The sequence below is a fragment of the Pocillopora damicornis genome, chromosome 2, assembly GCF_964200805.1.
Source record: "Pocillopora damicornis chromosome 2, jaPocDami1.2, whole genome shotgun sequence".
NCBI lineage: Eukaryota > Metazoa > Cnidaria > Anthozoa > Scleractinia > Pocilloporidae > Pocillopora > Pocillopora damicornis.
Genome location: NC_142671.1, coordinates 7,396,330 through 7,410,319, shown reverse-complemented (window position 1 = coordinate 7,410,319; position 13,990 = coordinate 7,396,330). Strand labels below are relative to the sequence as shown.

Below are 13,990 nucleotides of genomic sequence, written 5' to 3'. Positions count from 1 at the left end.
CAGGTCACAACTTTCAGTGTCTAATTATGATGACTAATTGACTCGCTCAGTGCCCGGTGGCTAGGGAGAAGGACAATTCTTCGGAAAAAAACTAACGTTTTGAATATCATTAATTATAATGGATATCATTATAGATAACCTTTAGTATCTTGTGAGGAATCTTATCTCTCCCAAATATTTTATTGACACGGGAAAATAAGTATTAAGCCGTTCTCAAGGCCCTTTTCATCCCAGCGTTCCCTTTGGTTGCTTCTATCCCGTAAAACTCAGAAGATGAGAACCGATAGCTTAAAAGAAATGATATCCAACCGCTGGTGCTGTTACAGTACTTACTTGTAAGAAGTGTAAAACTGGCACCTGTGATAACCGCCTCCTTTGAATAGTAGGAACATAGTCACATCACCCCTCAATATGTTGTTGGAGACGGTCATTTTCTCAAAGGAAGGGTCCCAGCCAATTGTCTTCTTTCCCATTATGGGTCCGTTGGCGGGAAAGTTTACGCCATGAAACATGGATTTTTGAGTAAATAAATTACCCTCAAGACTGTAAAAAATTAAGAGAAATTTGAGATCTCAATAACAAAAATGGAAAATTACCCTTGTATCTGTGTCACATACCTAGAGTGCAATGTACCCTGGAGAATAATGCGTTAGCGCCTTTTATTTTTGAGATTTTGCCATTTCCGTTATGATGTTTTCCAAATTAAACCCATTTTCCCACAGATGCCTTTTTTAAAATACAGTTTTCTGAATATTATCTTGTATGCTTTTTTGTAGTTTTGTTCCCCTGTAGGTAGACAGGAAGCGTTCTCGGGAGAATCACAACTAAGTTATACTAAATGGCGTGGCCTGCTCCGTGTAAAAAATTATCTTGAAGATTTCTTTTAAAGAGTATTATCTTAATCCTACACTACACATCACTTTTATACCTAATGTGTCCACTGGCTGCGGAAACTCCTCCATCCTCAAATGTAAATGCCCTTTCATACGACATTCCAGCAGGAAAGGCTTGCTTGAAGTAGTCCTCAGGATAATTGGTAAAGCACCTATTTCCATATTTGAACGCTGACGACAGTATGTCAAAGGAAAATGGAAGGGGTCCTCCCTTGGTGACACGAAAAGTAGATTTCCTTTAGAATAAGATGATAAGAGTGTTGGAAATTATTTTCAGAAACAGCTCATGTATGCCCTGAAATACAGGAAAATTAGGAAGACCAAATATTTTATGCTCGTGATAATTCAAACTTAAGTCAAATACTGCATAAACTTTCATGTTGAGTTGTAAGAAATTAAAGTATTACAAATGAATTTAGCTGTGACTGAGCTTTTACAGGATAATTTGCAGTAGCCTTTACAGTCGGCTGATTCTGGAAGCAGATGGAGGAGTCGATGTCATAGGCAGTTGGTAATTTGCAAACGCGAATAAAAACAAGCTCAAAGTTCATGACTGAAAATCTTCTTATGAATCTTTGATCTTGATCACTTTGCGTTTTTAAAAAAGTCTTTATTCACTTTGGTAATTTCTCAAAATCATTGATACCGTGACATCAGGCCTTATTTGACGTCTGCAATGTGATCTTATTCACCTCTGTGTTAAACACTAAATTGTAATGCATAATAATGAAATAATTCATCGTGGTCTGTCTTTTAAGACAGACTTACTCGTAAGGCTTTCCTTTTCCTTCACCTTCAAACTCAAAGTAATGTCTATCGACACTACCCTTCATTTCAAATTTCATATACATTCATATCTTATGGAATGACCTGAATAAGTAAAAAGGAAAGAAACGATTATTTTCTACTGACAATGATACCTTTCAAAGACCTTAATTGGTTTTAATTTGTCAGCGCATTACTTGCTCACTATCTGAAACGATAAAATATAAATGATCGTTTTCTACTATTAAGATACAGCTTACGCCATATCAAATTAACACAGTGCGCCTGACACCATTTGGCTCTACACTTAATTGTCCTTCTCTTTGACTTTCTTTTACAATATTTCCTTGCGCTGCAATATTTCATCGCGTCAGAAACACTGGACTGGATTTAGCTTCAAGGTGAGTTGGAAGGTTGATGACATGCAGAATAAATTAAATAAGCCATAACTGACACATGTAGACAGGTTAATTAGTATAGCGACCCTCAACGACGGCATTTTTCTGTCTGTGGTTTGTAGAGCATGTACCTGTTTCAGTAACTTTTTAAACTAGCGAAATAAAGCGCTTAAGTTTATTTTAACATTTATATTTTGCCTGGTAGAATTTATGTCGGTGTGGTGTTATTACAGAGATGGGCTCGTCTACTGAATGGCCAAACTTAACTTATCACCAGGACGGGGGGAAAGGGAGAATTTTATTTTTAGGGGAAGAGGGGGGGGGGGGGTTCTCAGCGTTCTCCTTATCAGGCGGTAACCGGTAAAATTTACCGCTTGTAAGAGCACTTATTACCGCCTGAAAACGCTCAGAAACCTTAAAAAATGCGCAGTTATGGTGAGCTAATCTGGTAAGAAAGTGTAATAACAAGCCAAAAGTGTGCACTATCATAGGTCTACGTGTGCTTTAGTTAGCTAACACTAACTGGTACCTTTGAAATTTCGAAGCAAGAGTGATTTTTCGCAGGCTTTCATGACATTTGGCAGTTCTCTGCACGTGAAAATGTGGTGTCGTTTAGTTGTTCAGTTTCCAAGATGAAACGGCAGCAAACAATGCTGTCGTTTCTGTCCAGTAACAAGAGGTCACGAAGAGTGGCTGGTAAGCTTTACAAGAGTTTTAGGGGTTAACAAAACAAAGGCTACGTACTAGCGATGGAAAAGCAGTCAATTATCAAAAATAAGTGCCTTGACAGCTATACAATCGCCAGCTGTATAACGAACACGTAGGGACAAAGGTAGTCTTCATCGTGAAATTCTTCTTAAAATGTGTTTCAGACAACGGTTTGAAAGAAGCCTTGAAAATAAAATCTCTCGACAGCGTAAAAGTTCTGAATTTGAGACGATTAGAACACAAATTCAGCTATTCGATGTGATTCGATTTCATAGCAATGCGATTCGTAGCTGACACCGCTGATTTTCCAGCGATATGCCATGTAAGTGACGCCAAATATATTACCCGAAATCGAAGGGAGACCAGTTTACGTTATAAACAGTTTGGAAAGGGCATAGTCAAATATAATGCTTTCAAACAATTTTTTACTTTGTTTTGTTCAATCTCTGAACCTAAAGGTATATCGTTCACATTATGAATTTTTCGATGGAGAATTTTTGATAGGCGCGATGTACTGTATGCTTTAGGAAATGACGAAGTTGAGAATGACCAGCCGCCTGAAGCTGAAAATGTGCTTTACTGGTTTGAAAAGGTCCCTTACCTGTTGTGCTGAAAACTAGAGAGAACCCTGATCATGTGATATTTAACAATTGGTTCATGCTTAATGCGCGTGTATTTGTAACTTTAACTTTCAGTAAAATTTAAGGGATGTTTCAAATCATGTAATATAATAGTAATCATTCGATTCCGTTTTGTTAGATTTATAACTGCTTATAGCAATTTGTTGGTTAGTAATCTATTTTGTCACACGAAGGTGTACTAATGAATGATTGTAATCAAATTTCATTTCTTCTTTTAATTAGAATACCGGTTGGACAAAGCACTATTTAATTAGTCAATGCCTTGCTAAAGTCAAGGTCAAAAACAAATAAAAAAGAAAGAGGCGGAGGGGCCCTCGAGGGCGGTACACGGACACAAACGATTACATAATCAGATGGTTTGGTTTTATCAACTGAGTTCACAACGTGACTTGGCTGACGAAGGACTAACGCTCGAAACGTCATCTTTATAGAGAATTTAGCTCCGTAAAGTAGGCCTCAACGATGAACAGGTAACCAATACTGTAACTTGAGATGTCCGATCGCCTTTACTCTTCACGTCAGCTAAGGTCAACTATGTTTTTTTTAAATTATGAAATCAATCGTTTAATTTAAGTGAGGCAGATGTTTACATGGTCTTAAAAATCAATCCTTTGTTCAACCGACAAAAAGGGCGAGAACAATTGCCGCTTCCAGACCTATACTAAATAACAAAATTAAAAAGGTTCGTCTGTTGCTTTGTTGTATATGACCGTATATGTACATTACATTGTTTTTCTGTGATTTTGTTAAGTCTGGTTATAAGTTTCCCTTTGGATTGGAAGCAGCTTTGACTATTTTCCTTTTTTACTTAAAAGTATTTAACTCCGTAAAGCAGGCCTCAACAATGAACATGTAACGAATATTGTAGCTTGAAATGACCGACCGCCTTACTCCCTTAAATTTCTCTAGTGCCAGGGCTAAAGTCAGAGTTTTACTGCGCTACACCTGTATCGCAGAGGTCATGGGTTCAAATCTCGTACGGGCCTGAATTTTTTTCAGGTCCTATTTTCAACCACTAGTTCAGTAGTGTTCTTAGCTGCAAGGATCTCTTAATTTCGTTTCTTCACCGCAGTGCAAATATATGAACTTCAAATATCTAAAATCATCAAAAATACAGGCGTTGCTTTTGACATCGAACACAGTGTACCGTTCTACAGCTGTTGGTAATTCAATTCCATGATTTTCAGTGAACGTAGAGAAAATATAATAGCAAAATTTACGCATAAACCTCGACATGTAGCAAGTTAGGCGTCTCAATCATAGCCAAATTAGGAAGCCTACGGCAAAGTCGAGATTCCTTCTTCAACCATTCCGAATTGAAACAGCCGTTCTTAATTGATCCTGGCACCCTAATGTTCAAGATATGAATTCAAATGATTGAAAGTAAGTAAGACTCTATCAGTTTACAGATATCGTTTTAAAACATAATTATGAGTTTCAGATTTAAGTAAGGTATACTTTACTTCATTTAACTGTCAACGTAATGGCTTCCGCTACATTAAACTTTGGCTTCTCGAACCGTGACTGTGGAAACGCTTTTGACCAACCGATGGCAAACTACAATAAAGCCCCAATTTCTGCTTAGACAAAATGTGGTTATTTGCAAAATATGGTTATTTGCCTTTTTATCAAGAAGAAACAAGGCATTAGATTTCACTGAAGCTTATGACTACCCTGTCTTAATCAATTCTTAGTTCAGCCGGAAAAAAAAGGGGAAGTGAAAACTTGGCACCCAAATAAATTAACATAGAAGTTTCGTCTGTCTCTTTGCTGTACATCATTTCGTTGTCTATGATTTTGTTACACTTATCCGAAGGACACGCGTGCCATATCGCACGTACGTCTTTTCGCACGTGTGTCATATCACACTTGAAGCGTGACACCGAGCACACAAGTTGGGACAAAGGCTTGAGCATGCCACACAAAAGCTGCCGTGCCAGTCTTTGTTTTGCTCATTAAATATGCGGATATCCATGAAATTGGTGTCACGCTTAGCGTGCCGTGTCATCACCTTATTCTCTCTTTTCCCGTGGAGGGTCACAAATATTCCCTTTGGATACAAAGAAGCTTTCGCTTTTGATTATTGAACTTTGCCGTCTGCATGCGACACTCCAATCAGTTTTTACAGAAGCAGGCGATTTAGCTCGACATATTACGAGTATTCTAGCTTGAAATGACCGATCGCTATCACTGTTCCTGAATGAATTAAAAAATCACTAACAGAACTAACACCAAAGTTTTACAAAGCATAGATTTAATAAATTGTGTAATAGGACAACAGAACTAATAATAACTGCGTCAAAACAGTCTTTCAAAAGATCAGTTTCAATCATTCTTTTCACCGAAGAAATCTCATTCAACTTATATCAAATCTGATTACAGATGAATAAGGAGAAGATATTAATCTTTTTTTCAACTATCTTTTCAAGTAGCGTGAAATTGTTCCCTTTCTCTTTTTCTTTTAGCTAAGGACGAATTTTAGGAAGCGTAACTTTGACACTTTGTGAAAAAGAATAACAGAACTGATAAATATTTCGTCAAAACAGTTTTAAAAAGCCCAATGCCATTATTTTTTTCCACACTAATTTTAGTATTCTAGTGAACCTTCTCGGTTGATCTAAGCAGAAACATTATTCATTGTATATTAAATCGGATTACAGAAAAATCGATCAGGTTTTTTCAACTATTTCTTCAAATGACACGAAATCGTTAACTGTCTCTTTAATTTAGAAATGGTTTTGAGTTCAAGTCAATTCAAATGCACTTTTTCAGTTCAAATCACATTTAAGGAGTTATCTTTTAACTTTGGCATTGAAGTTAATTTAGCAAGCAGGAGACTGCAATGTAAGGTTAGTCCAAAGAGTATGGATACTGCTGAAAAGCTCTCTTTACATCTGAAACATTCAGTCTACTTGGTCAGTACTGTGGAGGTCGGCTGAACGGCCCTGATAAAGGAGGGGGATTGTTTCGCCCAAGCTCGGAAAAAAGCAAGGAATATTGCTGCCGATACTATATGTCCACTCCCTTAGGTGCTCTCATGCAGTGGAAAAGATAAAGGCAACGCTCGTTCTTGTGGCACTGCTTTCCCTTGATACCACAATTTCGTGTCCGTATTAGCGGGCTGCCCGGCCAAAAATCACTTCGATATGTACTCATGTAGCATATTTTCGCTAACCAGTTGCAGTGTACATTTTGAATTCACATACAACCCTTAATCTAGGGTATTTCAATAGATATGCAAAGGAAAAGTGCTATTTGAGTTACATTCTGAGCAGTAAAAATGGAAAAAAAAAAAAGGAAATAGGAGCTTCTAGTTGGCTTCCTCATTATTTTCTCTTTTGTATTTTGGGTATTCACGGGTATCTAACTCTTTCCATTCGCTTTAAACTTGCATTATGGTGGTAAGAAATGACTGCGGAAAATATGGGATTTATGATGCATTCTAAACTTTACCACCACCAATCGAATACAGAGATGTAAATCACTCTGTAGATTGTGAGGTGTTTATTTTTGTGCTAAAGTCACAATTTCTCAAAAGTAATGTCACAATTTCATAGTGTCTAATTATGATGACCAATTGACTTGCTCAATGCCCATTAGTTAGGAAAAAGAGCAATTGTTCGGAAAGAGTTGTAAATGGCTACTAACATGATTAGTACAAATTGAGAAAATGACACTACATACTTGATCATATCAATGTTTTTTTTAATTTTTCAACTGACTTGATCCGTATTACAGTAACGTCAGAAGTAACGAGGTAATAAAAATACTTCCATCCCAGTTACAAAGGGTTAACATGAGCCACAGCAGTTTCTTCCAGCAGGACCTTCTTGCCGTCTTTGTCTTCAATGTCGGTCCTTGTAATGCGATGTTCTACGACGTGGTTCGGAGGCAGTGTGACCGGCTCCTTTGTTCTGTGGAAAAGGAAAAAAACTTAGTAAAATATAAAATATGTGTTTTACGTTCCCTACATGACAGGACGGATAATGCATGCACTGTAAGTACCTCCCGTTGTTCCATACAAAGCCTTAGAAAAGTTTTCTAAGGCTTTGTATGGGACAACGGGAGGTACTTACAGTCCACGCGTTTTTCCGTCCTGTCATGCAGCGTTGGGTCTCTAACTTGTTTTTTGAACATCAATGCTTTTGAACTTTGTTTTTTGGTACAGTGTAGATCAACAATTACTTGTATCAATAATAACTATTTTTCCATCGCCCTCAACATCTTTCCCCGACAAGTGCAGGGAAGGAAACATTTTTAGCTGTAAAGGATATTATAGTACATAACCTTTAGTATCTTGACAAGAGTCTTATTCGATCTCAAACATTTTATTTACACAAGAAATTAGAATTAAGCCGTTCTATCAAGGCCCTTTTCATCCCAGCGTTCTCTTCGGTTGCTTTTATCCAGTAAAACATAGAAGATACAATCCAAATATTAATGCTCCAAAGGAATGATATTCAACTGTTGGAGCTGTTACAGAAACAAAATACTTACTTGTAAGAAGTGTGAAACTGGCAACTGTGATAACCGCCTCCTTTGAGCAGTAGGAACATAGTCACGTCACCTCTCAATATGTTGTCGGAGACGGTCATTTTCTCAAAGGAAGGGTCCCAGCCAATTGTCCTCTTTCCCATTATGGGTCCGTCGCCGGGAAAGTTTACGCCATGAAACATAGATATGTGTGTAAACAAATTGCCCTTAAGACTGTAAAATTAAGTAAATTTGACATATCAATAAAAATATTAGGATTAACCTAGTAACTGTGTCACACACCAATGTGCCCTGGAGAATAATGCGTTAGCGCCTTTAATTTTTGAGATTTGTCATTTCCGCTACGACGTTTTTCAAACTAAACCCATTTACTTACAAATGCCCATTTCAAAATTTAGTAGTCTCCATATTCGCTGGTCACTATGCTTTTTGTGTGGTTTGTTCCCATTTAGCTAGACAGGAAGCGTTCTTGGGAGAATCACAATTAAGTTACACTTTCAAAAAGGGCGCTCCCTTCTCCGTGTAAAAAATGACCTTGAAGATTTCCTTTAAAGAGTATTATCTCAATCCCGTACTAATCATCAATTTTATACCTAATGTGTCCACTGGCTGTAGCAACTCCTCCATCCTCAAATGTAAATGTCCTTTCATATGACATTCCAGCAGGAAAGGCTTGTTTGAAATAGTCGGGCATGCCCTTAGGATACTTAGTGAAGCATCTGTTTCCATATTTGAACGCTGACGACAGAATGTCAAAGGAAAATGGAAGGGGTCCTCCCTTGGTGACCCAATAAGTGGATTTCTGTACTCCTCTAAAATAAGATGATAAGAGTGTTGGAAATTATTTTCAGAAACAGCTCATGTATACCCTGAAATAAACGATAGACTTAGAACGACCAAATATTTTATGCTAATGAAAATTCAAACTTAAGTCAAACACTGCATAACCTTACATGTTAACTTGTAAAAAATTAAAGTATCGCAAAATCGCAAATTAATTTAGTCGTGACTTAGCTCTGCAGTAGCCTTTACACGTCGCCGGACTCTGGAAGCAGATGAAGAAGGCGATGTCATAGACTGTAGGTAATTTGCAAACGCGAATAAAAGCAAGTCATATAGTTTATGACTGAAAATCTTCTTACGAATCTTGGATCTTGTTCACTTTTCTTTTCAAAAAAAGTCTTTATTGACAGTTGTTTATTTCCCAAAATCCTTAAAACCGTGATATCAGGCCTTTATCTGACGACTGCAATGTGATCTTATTCAACTCTGGTTTTAAAAATAAATAGTGATACATATTAATGATATTATTCATCGTGGTCTGTCTTTTAAGAGACACTTACTCGTAAGGCTTTCCTTTTCCTTCACCTTTCATCTCAAAGTAATGTCCATTGACACTACCCTTCATTTCAAATTCCATAAACACGTCTTCTGGAATGACCTGAATAAGGAAAAAGCAAAGAAACGGTTATTTTCTACTAATAATTGAAGGACCTAAGACGGTTTTAGTTTGCCAGCGTATTACTCGCTATCTGAAACGACTAAGATACAGCTTACGCCATATCAAATTAACACAGTGCGCCTGATGGATAAGAAATGAGTATGCCCGCGCATTAATTTACTTCTTGTTTCCCCGCTACATTTTTGCGTATTTTTTGTTATTTTCAAAATATTATTATAAACTTGCGCTTACTCGAGGTGTATTATTTTATACCAAATTGTATTCATTGTTTTTAAATGTGCCACACGCAGCTAGTTTATTAACAGAATTTATATTTTAGTTAACTGTGAACGCAAAATAAATTCATCATATTTGGATTATTTTCACTCAAATATTTTTATACAAAATTCTAATGTCACGCGCAACGCAACTTCATTCAGAGATACATTTGATAATGCTTATTGACGCCCATTTCCCATTCATCAGTGAGTATTTTAATGATACACTGAAATGCGCCAGGCTAAATAGATACTTAAAAACAATATATTTTTATGTTTCCCACGCTTTGTTTGAATAAGGTGTGGGTGGCTCTTGTTGTCAGTGTTTTGCCACGTGTGACAGTATTTTTTTTGTGCGCAAACAGAAAATTCTTAAAAAATATTTTACTTTGAATATTTATAGATGATGATATTAGATTTAGTTGATGAGTTTCATTTTCAAAATGATAACGTGGCTAAAAGAGATGATAAATGTTGTCAAAACCAAGACTTAATTCATGATAATTGGATGAATTATTGCCGTCAATGCGGTTAAGTCATTAATCATGATTTTGTGACTATTGTCATTTAAGTTATAGAAAAACAAAAAAATCAGTCTACCGAAGAAAATATCGTGTGAACAAGGTTTTGAATAATACGATTGATAACTATCATATCATGTTAAGCTACGACGAAATAAAAGAGTTTTACCGTTTATTTCAAATAGTAGAACAGCAAATAGCACAGATGAAGATTCAAAGGTTTGTTAAGTTTAATTATATCTTCCTCAGAATCTAAGTTATAGGGATAATGTTACAAAATACTTATTTGATAAGAATCTTCGTAAACAAACATTGAAGAAATATGATAACGTATTTGAAGATGTCGTTTTTGTTATATCATCTTATTTCTATTTTTTTTTTGTCATACCTCTTATAATAATTATCTATGTTTGGTGTTGATTCATTGATTTATCATCTCTATGTTGTAATTTTACAATAAGATCATGGTCATTGAATTCACCGTCACGCAAATATGTCTTAATATCATTTAACATACTCTGTAGAGTGAAGAGAGCCAAATTGACCCGAAAAGCCAAATTGGCCTCGATGTCTTGGAGACTAATTAAGCCCTTCAGGGGTCGTTTTGGACTATTTAAGCCAAAACGGGTCGAACAGGTATCATTAAGACCCCTTCAAACTCTGAATTGGCCCAAACAAATTCTACTTTGGAACTTTTTTCTCAATTTGTCCCTTCCAAGAGTCAAGAAGGATTTACCAATTTGGCCCCAACAAGGTGCAATGCTAGAATTGACTGATTATTGGCCCAAAATTGTCAAGGACAGATGGTAGTTCCATCACGACTTAAGCGACACAAGGACGTTAGGATTCGGAAATGTAAAGGAGTACACCGGTAAAACTAGATCTTAAACGCCGACGAAACCATGAGAGACTATCGATGGGCTTAATCAACTTTATTCTGTGACCTTTTTAACAATTAAAATTTTGTTATAAGGCAATTTCCCTCCAAAATTCGTCCTTCTTTGCTTGTGCGCCATAGCATGCAGCTTCGTCTGCGTATCATATTAGTCGAACCTAGACTGCGTGCATCGGACACAATAATGAATTATAGTAGCACTGAAGAGGTTGTTTCTTGAATCCATTCGCATGGATTTTCTCCTGAGACTTATCATCTAATTAAATAACTCTTTTCAATCCTCCTTTTAGTTTTTCTTCAGTCTCACTAGTTTTATGATCTGGATCATCAATAAATGCATGGTCACTGAAAAGTACATTTTCTTTGTTCTTAGAAAACGAACAGGTTTTCTATTAACCTCACTTTTCATGGTTTTAAGAAGTTAGTTTTCTTTAATTAACTTTTTTAACAAGTGCATTTAGTTCAGTTGCGTTCATTTCTATATATTATAGAAAGATTTTGATTTTAAATGCATGTATTTGGCTAGCGCATTTTGGTGTATCATTAAAACACTCAATGATGAATGGAAAATTGGTATGTATAAGCATTGTAAAATGGATTTCTGAATAAAGTTCCGTTGTGCGTGACATTAGAATTTTGTGCAAAAATATTTTGGTAAAAAAATGCCGCAACATAAAAAAACGCAGCTAGGAGCTTGTGGGATACAAGAAGTAAACTAATGCGCCGGCACGCCCTTTTCCCGCCCATCATGAGCCAAACGCCATTTGTCTCTCTACATAATTTTCCTACTCTTTGACCTTCTTTTAAAATATTTCCTCGAGCTTCAATATTTCATTGCATCAGAAACAAACACTGGACTGAGCTACAAGGTGAGTGTGAAATTTGAGGACAAAGAATGAATTAAAAGAGCCATAACTAACACATGAAGACAGGTTAATTAGCTAGTACAGCGACACACTACGACGGCATTTTTCTTTCAGTTGTTTGTGGGGCATGCACCCATTTCAGTAACTTTCCAAACTGGCGAAATAAAGCGATCAAGTTCAGTTTATCATTTAATTTTGCGTAGCAAAATTCTTTTCTGCCTAGTTTCATTAATGAGATGCCTAAGTATAAAGTGGGAGCTACACAGAATTGACTGGAAATAAACTGTAATGACAGGTTGGGGCTCATGAGGTGGGTCAACAAAATATTACGTGAATCAACCAAAATACTTCAGCTCCTCCCCATAGTCGATAGATAATGAACAATATCAAAGATTAAGTTCTGTGCCCGCAACAATTGCGAATCCTCCTTGAGAACAGGCTACAACACCCAGGAAAATTGAGGCTCACCTCCGAGGATTATCATTTTACTTGATTTTCGTCCGCAGGTCAAATAAAATTCATTTCATTAAGATGAAGCTCACATTCTCTACGTGAAAGGAAAACTCTCAAAAGTTTCCATTGCTCCTAACGTGTGGATTCCTAGTTGGTTTGTAGCAGTGCCCAACTGGTATCTGAGAGGCACAGGTTTGAATCCTGTCGAAGTCTAATTTATCAAGCTTCTTTCCTACAATTGCTAGAATTACAGCTTACATGCAAGGATTACTGCTTTACTTGATTTTAGTGAAAGGTCATAACGTTTGAAGAGCATGTTTTGGGTGTGGCATAGCAATTTGCGTTCGGACGATTCTACCTTATTCTTTGTTACCGGGGTAAGTTCCACTCTCTTTGCTTGGTTTTAAGAATTCACTAACCTGATTTGAAAGAGACATGTTGGGGATAAACCGCTTGATTTTCAAAACTGGATTACGAGTTGAGATAGTCTGTTGTAGTTCACTCCGTCGCTGACCAAGCTGAACTGACTGGAGCGTTAGGGTGGATTGATGTTAAAGGCTTGGATAGAACAAACAAACGCTCATTATTTATGATAATACCACGTGAACCATCATGTGATATCCCACGTGAACCATGGTGTGATATTGAACAAATGGTCCATGCTTAGTGCGCGTGTATTTGCAACTTTAACTTTAATTAAATTTAAAAGATGTCTCAAATCTTGTAACAAAAAAGTAATATTCGATTCCTTCTTGTTAGATTTTAGACTGTTATGGCCTATGCAATTTGTTGGTTAGTGATCCGTTTCGTCAAACAGAGGCGCACTAATGGATAATTGTAACGAAATTTCATTTCCTCTTTTAATTGAAACATCAGTTGGATAACTTAATTCGCAGCCTGTTTAATCACAGTCAGCCCAAGCTCCAGCTGTGAGATGATCATCTTGGGAAATAAGAGTCATGACGAGAGTTTGTATGGGAATATTTATGACGGCTCTTAGGAATGAAAAAATAGGTCAAATTTTCAACAAGAATACCCCACCTTATTTCCGGTGTGCATCACGTGATACGTTTGGCATAATCGGTTTTGCCACATGCAGGCATGTGACTCCAAATTTGCTGAAACACGGTCACTTTGGAGCTTGGATTTTTTCGCTTCTTGGATCGGGCGTTCGGAAATGCAATGTATAGCCTTGGGCTTCCCTTATGCAGTAAACCTAGAAATGGATAACTCGCTAAAATGGGTTCTTTTCAACAGAGTAAGCGGTCAGATAACAAGCGAGCAAATAAAATTTGATCACCACACCGTCTCTTAGCATCAACTTCGGCTGCCAAGGAACGATGTGGTCTCCGGCGAGGCACAGTTTGCAAAGAAAGCAGGGTTTTTTTGTTTTTTTGTTTTAGACCTTGACTTTAGCAAAGCATTGACTAATTCAATAGTGCATTATCCAACTGTAAAAGCTTAGGGTTTAGCTCCCAATTGGCTTGTTAGCTCAGTTGGTGGAGCGCTGCACCGGTATCACAGATTTCATAAGTTCAAATCCTGTACAAACCTTATTTTCACTTCTGCTGAAGAAGTGTTCATAACTGGGAGGATCGCCTCCGTATTCATTTCTTTCTCCACAGTTCACATTTATG

At 36.9% G+C, this 13,990-nt stretch overlaps 2 protein-coding genes across 2 annotated transcripts; both read right to left on the bottom strand.

The window, feature by feature from the left end:
- Window positions 1-329: 329 nt before the first annotated feature.
- Window positions 330-1,744, bottom strand: LOC113672102 (GFP-like fluorescent chromoprotein amFP486). Its single transcript, XM_089191428.1, has 3 exons — window positions 1,662-1,744; window positions 929-1,129; window positions 330-543 (listed from the first exon to the last, which is right to left on the bottom strand). Exons 1-3 carry the CDS (start codon window positions 1,742-1,744, stop codon window positions 330-332), a joined length of 498 nt encoding a protein of 165 aa, XP_089047554.1.
- Window positions 1,745-7,093: 5,349 nt separating this feature from the next.
- LOC149049722 (GFP-like fluorescent chromoprotein amFP486) lies at window positions 7,094-12,908 on the bottom strand. The gene is made up of 5 exons (XM_089195083.1): window positions 12,773-12,908; window positions 9,243-9,340; window positions 8,493-8,711; window positions 7,903-8,112; window positions 7,094-7,319 (listed from the first exon to the last, which is right to left on the bottom strand). The coding sequence occupies exons 1-5, from the start codon at window positions 12,788-12,790 to the stop codon at window positions 7,187-7,189; spliced, it is 678 nt and encodes a 225-aa protein (XP_089051209.1). The 5' UTR covers window positions 12,791-12,908; the 3' UTR covers window positions 7,094-7,186.
- Window positions 12,909-13,990: the final 1,082 nt, after the last annotated feature.